The 14,391-nt window shown below is 28.6% G+C and overlaps 2 protein-coding genes across 2 annotated transcripts; both read right to left on the minus strand.

Moving 5' to 3' along the window:
• Positions 1-4,122: 4,122 nt before the first annotated feature.
• LOC110624549 (peroxidase P7) lies at positions 4,123-7,319 on the minus strand. Its single transcript, XM_021769746.2, has 4 exons — positions 7,028-7,319; positions 6,439-6,630; positions 6,196-6,361; positions 4,123-4,734 (listed from the first exon to the last, which is right to left on the minus strand). The coding sequence occupies exons 1-4, from the start codon at positions 7,256-7,258 to the stop codon at positions 4,343-4,345; spliced, it is 981 nt and encodes a 326-aa protein (XP_021625438.1). The 5' UTR covers positions 7,259-7,319; the 3' UTR covers positions 4,123-4,342.
• A 3,010-nt stretch (positions 7,320-10,329) lies between these two features.
• LOC110624373 (protein NRT1/ PTR FAMILY 5.1) lies at positions 10,330-13,892 on the minus strand. Its single transcript, XM_021769468.2, has 4 exons — positions 13,685-13,892; positions 13,085-13,302; positions 12,009-12,565; positions 10,330-11,373 (listed from the first exon to the last, which is right to left on the minus strand). The coding sequence occupies exons 1-4, from the start codon at positions 13,791-13,793 to the stop codon at positions 10,485-10,487; spliced, it is 1,773 nt and encodes a 590-aa protein (XP_021625160.1). The 5' UTR covers positions 13,794-13,892; the 3' UTR covers positions 10,330-10,484.
• Positions 13,893-14,391: the final 499 nt, after the last annotated feature.

Consider the following 14,391-nt stretch of genomic DNA (forward strand, 5'->3'; position numbering starts at 1 on the left):
CTAATTATTTATAAACACAGACGTATGTATTTTGTAATATTCGAGGGAGAGTAAAGGATGATGACTGCTATGCTTTTGGTATTTAGTTCGAGACTGAGTCTTAAAGAAAAAAATAGGCTCAAAACTCAATAGATTTCACTGAGCAGGCCGACCCATCATCGCGTCATTCGGTCCGTGACTAAAGCAGACCGGACCGATTCTATGCTTTGATTTATTAGAGGAGAGTCTAGTTCAGTGACGTGACGGAAGGTAAAAGAGAGCAGACCCAGCTATCTCACAGCTCTATCAACATATATGCAGGCGTCTGACAGAAATAGATACGCTGATACGTCTGTATGTATGGGTCTATATGACATGGACATATGGCACCGTAACAGAATAATAGTTATGTGTTACTAAAAAAATAAAGAAAAAAAAAATAAAAGGAGAATACGTTATATGCAGGCGTCTGACAGAAATAGATACGCTGATACGTCTGTATGTACGGGTCTATGTGACATGGACATATGGCACCGTAACAGAATAATAGTTATGTGTTACTAAAAAAAAATAAAGAAAAAAGAAATAAAAGGAGAATATGTTACTTTTCTTACATGTTTATAAATTCTATTTTCTTTGTATCTTTGGATTCCAGAACATGAAAGGGTAACAAATATTAATTATTAATGTTTAAGTTAGACAACTATTAATACTTCCTCTATTCATTTTTTTAGGAATTTACACATATTGATTAATAAAGTAGTTAAATTATTTAAATGGTATTAAACCCTCAATTTGATTAAATCATTCTTTATTTCACTTAATTACTCTAATTTCAATGATTCTCCTCATTAATCTATCACTAGAAAAGTGGAAAATAATTAAAAGAAAAAAGGAAATTAAATAATAAGATAATTTAATTTTAAAAAATCATAAAAATAGTTATTGTATTTAAGAGAGATAAAAGTAAAATTACAAAAAATAAATTTTAATTTTTTTTCAAAACAGTAACTAAATTTAAATAAAATAATTCGTAAAAGATAACATATAAAAATGAAATTATTAGTATTATCGAGTTTGATCATCCTATCAGAGAAGAGATTATGAGAAAATAATTAAATTAAAGAGGTAATTAAATGAAGGGTATGTTTGTATAGTTGAAATTGAAGGTATAGAGTAGTAGAGGTAGATGTATTTGTTAGATAGTCAATGGAATTGGCAGCTCTATTAATTATTTCCTCAATAAGTTAGGGTTTCCTTGGCGTGTGGATTTGAGCTTGAGTGGATTGGAATCTTATTAATTATTTTCATTAATAATTCAATTTTCATGCAATCTTTCATACTATTTTCTATTTTGTTCTCTTTCGAAATTATTATTATTACATGCTAATACATTTATTAAATGTGGAATTTTTTTTCTTTTACATAATTATAACCCAATTTCTATCAACTTTACATAATTATAAGAAAAATATTTAATATATATATATATATATATATATATATAAATCTCAGAAAGGATAATAAAAAATATATATATAAAAAAGCTGTTGTGATTTAGGCTCTAGAAAACCCTGAAGATGTGACTGAAACCGGTCTCATGTCATGGTTGCTTCAAATAGTGGCATCCTACGTACCAGGTCCTTTAGTGCAACTTCTATTTCTTATATATTATCCAAAAATAATTATTATAAATAAAATAATAATTTATATCTCATTATTAATTTATATTTAAAACTAATAAATTAAATTTTTGACACATTAAAAAATGCATTTAAATCAATAAGTGTTCAGTAAAGCTCACTGCTCGTTCAAAAAAAAAAAAAAAAAAAATCTTTAGAGACCGCATAGTAAATAGGGGTGTTATGGATCTTATGATGTAGTTGGAAATCTGATAAAAAAATATTAAAAATTTAGTAAATAAATTATTATTAATTTATAATTTTAAAAAAAAGTAAGTATTTTTCTTGGGTTTTAAAAGTGCACTTCGCATATAAAACAATGCATGAAGTTTATAATTAAAAAAAAATGATTTAATTGGTAAAATTTATATCTATTGAATTAATTCTTTGACATTTAGATGTGAGAAATAGAAACTAAGACTAGTTTAGTTTTTTACAGAGTTATTTATTAATATAGTTTAAATTAAAATTAATTAATAAAAAATAAGTTGAAAGCTCCAACATATATTTACTAAGAATACTTAGTTATTACACAATTCCTTGCCGACACTTCTACCAGAAGGATAATATAAAATTCGAGAACATCAAGAATATGAAAACTCCCTTCTTTTTGAGCTTAAACAAAAGGGGATAGCTTTTCATTGATCTGCTATGTTTAACTTTCAAATGGAAACGGGTTGCGAATCTGTGAAAATTTATCATATATATTCAAAATTCACCTAAATTTATTATATATATTAATTTTAAACTTAAATTCAATTTTAAATTCACTTGTATATTGATGACCTGAAATCTAGAGAGAAATAAAATTTATGTGTGTGGAAAAATTTAATTTAGATAAATCGTACTTTTCTCTTTTATTCATTTTTTTCTTATTTTTTAGTAATATATAACCGACACTCTACTATAGTACCACATGCCATTGTTATATAGAACTGTACAGGCAATAGAGTGTCACATGCCATTGTTATATAGAACTGTACGTATGAGCGTGCCTGCCTGTCCATCCTCGTTAAGCGGCAATTTAATTCCTTTTCGGCGCCCGTGCTAATAGGGTCTTAGCATATTTGGGCTTGATTTCCTTCTACTCGTCACGTTAGATGAGTTGGATCTCCTCTAATGAGTCCGGACTCCTGGTGAACCCGGCCTTTTTCAATTACGGATTGGATGGAGTGCTGATGGATCAATTTATGTAGTAGACTCTGATGGATTTTGGGTCTGACTCTCTTTTTAGGACTCAATTTCAAGTTGAATGCCAACGATCTAACAATAATCGTATACTATTTATATTTATTTTATTAAATTTCAATTAAATTAAATATCTAAAAATACTCGATGCATTATCATTTCTAATAGAAAGAAATTAACTTAAAAACTTTCAAATTCAAGATTAATATATTATTTGAGTAATGTCTAATTGTGAATATTATTTTTATCTCACAGGCACATGCAAATTCTCAAATCTCGATATGAAAATAGGAAATAAATTAAACTAGTTAGTAGATTATGATTATTTATATAAAAAATAATAATATTTCTTCTAAATGTTAAACATTATACAAATATTTATTAGACTATATAAGGGAGGGTCCTGCAAACTCAGACTACACAGCTAGCTGTTTATTTTTATGAATAAAAATGCCTCTAGGGTGCTTAATTTGAGGAAAATATATTAATATATATTATAGCATTTATGTGGGTTTGACAAAGCTTTGTAAGATTGAGAATTTAAGGTAGATTATTAAAATATATGATAATTAACAGTTAATTAAACACCCTTTTTATTGTATTAATTTAATTGCTTTTTTTTAAAAAAAATTAGGATTGTTCTAACCAATTTAATTATATGAGATTCCCACAATGATTTAATTGAAAAGCTTAGTTATTTATTATAACTATAACAATAAACTAAGCGTGAGATAAGGACCAATATAAAGAATATCCCTCCATGATCTCATCAACTATTTCAAATTGAAGATATTTAATTTCTTTTAAAAAAAATCCTGTCATATGCTATGCTATGCTCAAATGAGTGTAGCCTGCAAAATTTGGAACCCTAGTCATCAAAAATTAGAATATAATCTACATTTCTAAATTTTTTTTTTTTTTTTGGAGGATACGATATCTAGTGTAGAACCAACCTATCAAACTAGAAAGAGAACATTTGGGGGCCAAATAATCCAACAACTTAGTTTCCGACCCAACTCGCTAGCCCAATAGTGAGCTTGGGCTACACCCTGCCCCAGCACTAGAATCTGTTGCTGATGAATTAACCATTCAGAGATTCAAATTCATAATCCCCTTATCTTGTCACATTTTAAAAGTAAAGAAAAATCAATCATACTTATTGGTAATTTTTTTTTTAAATAATTCTGAATCTTCATTTTGTTATGCCATATATGTGTTGACGTGACGTTTTATAATATAGAATATATTTTTTGATATATTTATTTATATATAATTAATAAAACAAAGTTTTTGTATTAATAGAAATTGATACAAACCAATTGAATACAAGTGTCCTTGAAAGATACACCGCATACTTTGATTTTTTTTTTCTTTGCTTTTGTGATTAATGAAAAATCACCACCATAATCTAAATTCTAAAACACATACCCAACAAAAGTTTCAAACAACCTAATTTATCCTTTTAAGATAAAAGTCAATACCCACAATTTTAATTAATTAACCCTCCTACAATTCTTCCTGATCTCTCCTTTGGATCCAGTAAGTGGACTGATATCTCCCATCTTGATCATGCCAGTAACAAAATCAGAGAAGAAAGTGCTTTGGGAATTGCTGTAGGTGCGAACTATGGAATCAGTGGATCCACCATTGAACAATTGCTGATCAGAATGGAGGAGGCCCTTCTGATTAAGCAAGTTCTTGAAGTACTTGTTGTCAAAACGAGTAGGAGTCTGCAAATCAAGTGGTGCCAAGTTGTTGTCTCCTGTCCCATTGGTACTTGGACACTTTGATCTCCTTGTCTTAGCAAACCCACTGTCTATGTTTGTCTCGTTATATATTCTTGCCCTAAACGATATGCACCTTCCTTGTCCAACTGTGTGCGATCCTGTAACACAATTTTTTTTAAAAACTTGTATAATATTTTATGGCAAAACTCATTATTTGGTTTTTGAACTTCAAAAAATACATTAAAACGTTTCTGATATCTTAAAAAATTTATTAATTTATTTCTCTATTAATTTTAGTCATTAAATACGGTAACAAGAAATCATAAATATTAGACTTCTTATAAATATGAGAAACTGATTAATAAATTTTTTTAAATTATAAAAATTAAATAATAATATTTTTTTGTTTAAATGGCGATTGAGAATTGTGAGATTTCCGACCGTCTATATTTATCTCATTATATATACTTGCCCTAAACGATGTACACCTTCTTTGTCCAACTGTGTGCAATCCTGTAACATATTTTTTAAAAATAATTTTTTATAATATTTTATGACAAAACTCATTATTTGAATTTTCGATTTTAAAAAATACATTAAAACACTTTTGATATCTTAAAAAATTTATTAATTTATTTCTCTATTAATTTTAATTAAATTTCTTATCAACATGAGAGATTGATTAATAGATTTTTTTAAATTGTAAGAACTAAATAATAAAATTTTTTTTATTGGCTGTTAAATATGGCAAAAAAAATCATAATTATTAAATTTCTTACAAACATGAAAGATTGATTAATAGATTTTTTTAAATTGTAAGAACTAAATAATAAATTTTTTTTAATTGGAAGAGTACCAACTGTCTATATTTGTCTCATTATATATTCTTGCCCTAAACGACACCTTCCTTGTCCAACTGTGTGCGATCCTGCTGTCACATGTTTTTTTAAAAAAATTTATAATATTTTTCGATTTCAAAAAATATATTAAAATATTTTTAATATTTTAAAAAATTTATTAATTTATTTTTCTATTAATTTTAATCATTAAGTACGGTAAAAAAAATCATAATTATTAGATTTCTTACAAATATGAGAGATTGATTAATGAGTGAGTTTTTTTAAATTACAAGAACTAAATAATAATTTTTTTAAAATGGAAATTGAGGGAGTAAAACTTGAGATATTCCATATTTATTCAGATATACTTACTACCAGACTAAATTGATAAACTAATTAATAAATTTTTCTATAATATAAAAACTAAATAATAATAACTTCTTCGATTAAAAAAGTTATTTGAATCGGTTAGACTGCATTGTAAGAATTGATATTATAATTATTCTAATTAATATATTAAATTTGTATTGATCATGAGTTGAGTCATCTGTGTCATACTAAATATTTTTTAGGTGGCATTAATAAAAATTTTTTTGATATTAAAAAAAATCATAATTAAGAGATGGGATTTATAAAAATGATAAAAGGTTGATATAAGCTAGCCCATATTATTAAAATAACATAGATTAACCATCTTTGGTTTGGAAAAAAAAAAAAAAGAGATTCGTTGTATGTTCAGTTGCTCATGCGAAAGGAATTTGAGAGAGAGAGAGAGCTAACCAGATAATGCAACCAAGTCTCTGGTTGAAAGGCCAAGAGCATTGAATATTGAAATGAGTTGGTTCAAGTTAAAAGTAGCAGGTGGAAGGCCATTATTAGCAGCAGAAAGGCTTGCCGTTTTAGCATCTCTTCTTCCAAGTTTGACATTCCAAGTTGGACCTCCAAGCTAAATCAATTACCATGATTAATTCATTAATTAATTACAACTTGAAATTTTCTATAGAAAAAAACGAAAACTCTTACAATAACAGTGGAGTCTCTAGCAGCAATGGCTACAATGTCAGCACATGAGACCACACCAGGGCAAGCCTTCTCAACTGCAGATTTTATGTCGTCAATCACTTCAAATCCTCTGACTGAATCCCGATTTGGAATTGCAGTTTTCTCTCCGGTGAAAGAAGATGTGTCGTCGAGTAGAATTGAACCATCACATCCCTGTCATCAAATTTTAAATTAAGCTACCAATTTATATTAAAAATAAAATAAAATAATTTTGTTGATCCAATTATAGTAGTTTATGACTTGATGAAGAAAATTGTCAATGGAAAACTTCTTATCACATATCACATAAAACCAAGCAATCATATATAGAGACTTAATCTATTTACCATATATATGATTAATTTTTATATTTTTATTTTTTAATTATATAATTATATTATTAATTTATATATTTATTTTTCGAATCAAAGAGTGATTTCAGAGGAGTTGAAAATTTTTAAATTAATTTTTTGATATCCTTAAGATATTTCACTCGAAAACAATTCCAACAATAATACTTAACAAACTCATAATTAAGTTATATGACAAGCAAAGAAGAGAAAAGAATTACATTGACGAAGCAGTCATGGAAGAACAAGCGAACGAGGGAAGCACCCATTCGTTTCTCTTTGTTAATGGCGGATTTAACAACAGGTTTCACAGCAGAAAAGAGGTTAGGGCAAGATTTGGAGTAGAAGTTTGTGGAAAGTTGAGAATCGGTAGTGGTGATTTCTATGGAAGTCAGAGGGATGAAGACAAGGAGACGAGAAAGAGCCTTGAAAAAAACTGAAGAAAAAGCCATAATGGGATACTAAATTAAGCACAACAGTGAAGTTGGGTTTGTGTCGTTGAAAAGAAATGAAAGGAAAGTGGGATTTATATAGACAGACAGACAGACAGTTCCCTCTAGGATTCTTGTGGTCGACACAAGACAGGTAACCTAACACGTAGTCTCTTATGTGTGCATGGCATTGTAAATTTACGTTAGAAAAAGGAAATGGGATCGTGATTGGGATTGAGATTGATTAGTGAAAATTAAACAGAAATTAAGCTACAGATTTTTGAGTAAGAATATACTACAATTCGTTGCTTAATCCAATCTATATAAAAAATTTTATGTGAATTTTATTATAATTTGATATTGGTAATCGTGAATTGTTGTGGAGATCGATAATTTGGCAAAGATTCTTGTAACATTTTTTGTCAAAATCAAAGGTCCCACAGAAAACCATCAATTTCTAAAATTTGGTTAATTACTTAGGAACTAAGAGACATGTGAAATCGACCCCTTCGTCCTCCTATTTTCATTTTCTTTTGTGTATGATCAATGTATTTTTTTCAAATAAAAAAAAAATTCATTGCCATTAAAGTTTGTTTGGGTGATGAATTCAATTCTTTAAAATTTAGTATAATAGTGCAGAATTTCAAAAGTAGATGTAACTTTATTCAATTAAATATTTAATTTGAGGAAGGTGTGTATAATACTACATATCAATGCAATTGATATGTTTTATTCTTTATAAGCATGAAGTCCATGTATGATACATAGTACTTTTATCTCCATTTGATATGATTTATTTCATAAAAAAAAATTTAAATAAATTAAAGAAAAATAAAATTTATGTTTTAAATAAAAATATTAATAAAAAAAAATTGAATTCTCTTTGAATTATCCATTCTAAATAAGGGATAAATAAATTCACAGTAGAATTTATTATAATAATATTTAGTTAATTAGATTTCGTTTATTTATAAAAAAATAACTTGTATTCTGTAGAAAATATTTTTTGTGAAAAATATTTTTTAAATTATTTTTTATTATTTAATTTTAATTTAAAAAATACAATTTATTAGTATATTTATATAAAAAAATCTTAATAAAAATCACAATACGTGAAAAATTAGATAAAATTCATTATATATAAATATTTTTCGTTAATTAAATTTTTTGATACCTTAAGTTTGAAATATAAAAAGTATTTTTAAAAAAATATATTTTATAAAATAAATAGAGGCATAGTTAAACATGGATTTTTTTAAAAAAATAAGTCTATGTATCGTGTAGGATTATAAATACTTCTTCGAATTAAATTTTAAAGTTGGATAAATTTGTTATTAATTTTAAGGATTTAGAATATTGTGTGAAGATTTAAAGAATATAAATTAATTGACAAAACATAGAAAAGTTCAGCTTTTCCAAAGCTTTTTTAACATACAAAATTTTATTTGGTTATTCATGGGTTGTGTTGTGCCACCTTTTTAATATTTTTGCTGACTTAATTAATTTCTTTGTGCTGGTCTTCAGTATTTTATATTTTTTCTGGTGTTTTATAGACTCAAAGTATGTGTTTATGAATTTGATTCAGTGGATTCATACCTATATCCTTTTATCTTTTATCTTTTTATTTTTTAATGATGTATAATATACTAGTACAATTATTTCGATCATTATCCTATGGAGCTATATATATAAATGTATTATATTTTTTTCTATTATCAAGCCGTCGTTTAATTCTTTTCAACGCTTTGTGAATACAATCCTGAATATACAGGGGTTTATTGCCTCACTGACCTATTAAATCAATTAAATTGAATCTCTCTACAATGACCTCGAATTCTCTTCTATTTGACTTATTTGCACGAAACTAAGATCACGCACTGCTGAGTAGACTTACATAACGAGTTTTGATGAGATTACTGTCCGACCTTCCTATATGGATTTAACTGTGATCAAAATATCCAATACTTAATAGTTATCGACTTTCTATTTATCCGCTTGTTAATTATTCTATGATTAATAACGAATAAATCTCAAAACTGCCATTATTATTATTATTATTATTGAGCAGTTTTAAGATTGCTTTACAAGTACAATGATTTAATTATTAATCACATTTTCCACCTTAGCTTACCAAACTTTTCTACAAAATTAGAGATCGCTATTCAAATTCTACATCAATACTAATTAATATTTGAAAAAAAAAACATATTTAAGCAGAACAAAAGGGAGTATTATTTTAAAAATTAGGACTCTTTCATTTTCACAAAAGCAAATAACATTTACACTAAAATAAAATAAAATTCTGTTCACATTTTTAAATTCATTTCTTTCTGATTTAAAATTAAAATTTCACAATTAATTGAAAGTATATTAATTCCATAGATAGAATCTCCATGGCTTTGACTTGAAACATATTAGAATTCAGAGCTTCATAAATTAGGGCTTAGCCCATTGTTGAACAAGACAAGTCTTAACCATATTTGGGCTTTCATATAATATAGTTATGAAATATAATTTTAAAATATACATTAAATTCATAAAGTTCTAAACCTAGCAGCTACTACATGATTTAGCTAAATAATTGAAACTCTTGATATATAAATTAATTTACTATGTGATGTGGATGTGGTGGAAGGTCATTGTATTTTCTTTTGAGCTTCTTAAGGGCCCAAAAGTACAATTAGGTCAGCATGAAAGCACAGACATGTCATTTTTCTTTATATGATTATTCTATACATAATTTTAGCAAGTATCAATGTCTTGTTGGGTTTTAATATTTTTTTTAATCAAAAAATAAAATATTAAAATTATAATAGGCTTTATCATGTTCTTGTGAAGGCTTCACCAAATCACTAGTTGTTTAACATTGACATCTGAGTATATATAATTTTAAAAGTTTAATGTTTAATTTAATATATTTTAATTATAAAAATAGATGATAAAATACATTGTCGACAGTTTTTATGGATGAAATATGGTAGCTATTTTTTTATTCAGTGAATTTAATCATTCTATTCATTAATTATCATGTTTAAAATAATAATTTTTTATTTAAAAAAATAAGAAATAAAAATGATAAATAATTTAAAAAGTTTATCTCAAACTAGGGCTAATTTATTATGGAAGATATAATATTTACATTTGGGATTAAAACAACAAAACAAAGAACCTAAAATTAACACTCATATCTTACAAGGAGAGTGATGGTGATTAATTAATTAATCATATTTCAATCTCCATAACCTAATTATACTTGTAAATCTAAAGTAGATGTGTCCAAGTTCTTCCCTTCCACTTGAACACAACCTTCATTATCAACTGCTATGATTTCCTTCTTGTATATGAATCTGCTTGAAGCCCACACAAAGGCTCCCAAATTAAGAGTAGATATAACCAAAAGGAACCCATAATAATAATCCAAGTGACAATCATTCAAGTTGTTTCCAATCCAACTCTTGCCTCCTGATCCTCTCCCTGTGATCTTATCAACTATTGTCACTAAAAAGCTGTTCAAGAAATTCCCAACTCCAATCCCACTAGTGAAGAAAGTGGTTCCAAGGCTTTGCATGTCTTCAGGAGATTGATCATAGAAGAATTCCAGCAACCCAATTGCATTAAACACATCTGCAACTCCTAATAGAATATATTGAGGCAATAGCCAAGATATGCTCATTGGGACAATTTGTTTAGGTCCCATGATGTTGTGTAGCCTTATCACATGCATTCTTCTAAGTTCAACTGCATAAGCTATTGTTATGGCACTAACTTGGATCGCAAATCCAATTCCAAGTCTTTGAAGAAGTGTGATTCCTCTTGGGTTCCCAGTTTTCTTACGCATGTAAGGAACAAAGAAACGATCGTACATTGGGACAGAGAGAAGCATAGAGAGTGTAACAAAGCTCCCTAGTGAAGCAGCTGGTATTTGAAAATTAGAGCCAAGGCTACGGTCCATGGTGGTTCCTTGTTTGACGAAAAGAGTGTTGACTTGTGCCCATATGATGCTTGGAATTAAGGTCACTAGCCATATCAGTGTCATCCCAAGGACTAGCTTGGTCCCTTCAACTTGAGTCACTGTGCATGGTGGGCTTGAATTATCACTTGTGTTGATATCTTTTATTGCAGCTTTGTCCAAGAACCTGAGAACACAAATGTATACTTTGTAATTATAAGTGAAGCTTCCAAGAGAGATGTTTTGATGGCTTCATTTTAGAGGAAGACTTTTTGTAGTACACTGCAACTAATGCTATGTAGTGGAGGATTCCACCATTGACATTCACCTACAATTTGTTTGGATATGAAGAAGTGGTCGGGTATGGAAGCGCACCATTGCACTGTGACAATTGCTATACATAGAAACAACTTGACAGAAATGGAAGACAATTCATTAATTGAAAGAGGAGAAAAAGCAGTACTAGCTATTACTATTTATCCATGCACATTGAAAGAACTTTAACCAACATCTATCATATCTCAAAGAGTAACCCCACAATGTTTTTGCTTCTTGGCATAGTAGATTTCCTAGTTATGCACATGAATTTAGGAGGTTCCTTCTCTACCTACCACCACTACCAAAATAGAATAAGGCGGTGCTAGTAAATTACAGGCTTATATACTTAAACTATAATTATATATCAATATATATCAATAGTAATGATTCGAGAACACATTGTTTTTATCTCTATTGTTATAATATTAGATAACGATTTACTTACTTTTTTATAACGGATAAAAAGCATGATTAAAATTATAAGTTTACAGTTAGTTAACTTACTTAAAAATTAGGGTGGGATAGAGTTGGCGTTTTCCGCTATCAATATAATGCTGGAGCTCAAATTCATGAAGCTCTGAGGGATCACTGGGGAGCTGAAGCTTTCTGTTTTTAAAAGAAGCAATGGGGACTTGAATCAGATCTCTTGTAGGGCTCTTAGTTTTTCTAACTTTGTGCCTGTAAAGTGGAGTCCCTAAATAGAAAATGAATAGGGATAATAGAAGGCCAGCTGTAGGGATACCATACCCTAAACCCCATCCCATGTTCTCTTGTATGTAAACAAGACAAAGTGTGGCAAATAGGGCTCCCAAAAAAGAGCTAAACATCCACCAGTTAAAGAAGGAGACCTTGAGCTTTTTCTCATGGGGGTTAAAATCATCAAATTGGTCTGCACCAAAAGTTGATATGTTAGGCTTCGTTCCTCCTGCACCTATTGCCACAATGTAGAGAGCTGAGTAGAAGAATGCAACTTGTGAAGTAGAAGCCTTGTTGCATACTCCATTTATGCATGTTGGCCTCATAGATTTCAATGAAACAGCCATTGTTAGTAGTATCATTCCCTTCAGAGAAAATCAAATTCCATGTTAGTCAAATAAAATTTTAAGTTATGGAGGTGAGGGTTTAGATGAGTAGTACAAAAATTTAAGTCTATTTCAATCAGTTGCAACTCATTTTCCACTAATTCAATGGCTACAATGGCAATAAATTCCCTTAACATAGTTCAAATGAGACAAGAAAGCTACTGTCAATTGTAGGCCTAACTTGAATCTTATGCTTGTGTAAATCAAACTAGCAATTCTAATAGGTCCCGCAAGCAAAGAAAAGGAACCCAATTGGCTATCAAGAAGTAGGTAGTTCAATATATAGTCCAAACAAGTGGTGCAATCAGTGCATTGAGATAGAGATTGTGAAATGAACCTCTCATGATATGAAAAAAGAAAGAAAGATTCATTTCAAGAGGAAGAAATTTTCAAATGGGGTTCTAGTTAGATCGTAGAAGACAAAAATGAATAAAGATAAATAAAAAGAGGAGCATTATACATATAGTGGAGGAGAAAAAGATGATAAATTAAAATTACCATGACATAAAAAAGAGAAGACACAGTGAAAGTCCAATATCGACCCACGTAAGTATCTGCTATGTAAGCACCAAGAATTGGAGTGATCCACACTGAACCTGACCAGTTGTTCACATTCCTCACTGATGAAACTGTGTCTTCATGAAGTTGTGTTGTCAAGTAATTCACTAAATTTGAAGCTATTCCATAGAAAGCCATCCTCTCAAATGTTTCATACCCTGTTGATGATCAATTATACATATTCATACATACATAGAATATCTTGTAAAAAAAGAAAAAAAAATCAATCTTTCAAGCTTTGCTCTAGAATTCAGCTTAAAGTTTCACGCTTGCAGTTCATGCAGAGAGAGAGAGAGAGAGAGAGAGAGAGCAGTAAAAGCTAAATGATTAATGGTTGCTTTACGTTTCAATGATCTTTATTTGATTATAGTGGATTAAAGTGAGTTTGTCCTATGAAACACAACCGATAATCAATCTTGCAAAAGAAAAGAAAAGAAAAGAAAGGAAGTTTAGCTTGCTAAATGAAGAGAGAAAAGGATGAAAAATTTAACTGCGAGATTGAAAAAAAAAAAGAAGGTAAGAGATGGTTAATTAAATTACCAACAAGAAAGGCACAAGCTTTCCATTTCCCAGTTTTGGAGGCAAGCACAGGACGACCATGAAGATCCACTGTCCCATCTTGTGTATGGCCTTGGCCTTTGGATTCCATGAAATATAATTAATGGAGTGTTTTTTAGTGAGAGAGCAAGTGGGAAGAAGGAGACCACTTATAAGCTAGGTAAGAGTGGTGGGAATACTCAACTGCAAATATATAGCCAGAAACATGCCTGTGTTTTATAGCCACTAACAATAACTTTCTTTATGTTTATTCTTTTTTGAAAAATAATTAATAATTATAAATAATTGCATTTATATGAGATTTTTCTTTTGCTTATATAAAAAAAAAACCCCAATTACATAGTCAACGTTACCTTTATATATATATATATATATATATATATATATATGTTGAAGAATTTGTACTAATTAAACTTATTATTAGTAGAAAATTCTTAGATAGACCATAGACATATAAAACTTAATTTCATATATTTCTTTTATAAAAAGATCACTTGTATTTTGAGTCGATATAAATATTTCGCTATTATTAAATTTAATATAGTTAGTAATAAAAATCATTTAATAAAAATGTATTGTTCTTATGAAAGTTGTCTGCTTCATTGCATCTCATTCTTCTACTAATTTGCTTTAGTTTAGAAGCTTTAAGAGAGTGAACCTAAATTCTTTAGTTCTACCCTAGTTGTTTA

The sequence above is a fragment of the Manihot esculenta genome, chromosome 10 (assembly GCF_001659605.2).
Source record: "Manihot esculenta cultivar AM560-2 chromosome 10, M.esculenta_v8, whole genome shotgun sequence".
Taxonomy (NCBI): Eukaryota; Viridiplantae; Streptophyta; class Magnoliopsida; order Malpighiales; family Euphorbiaceae; genus Manihot; species Manihot esculenta.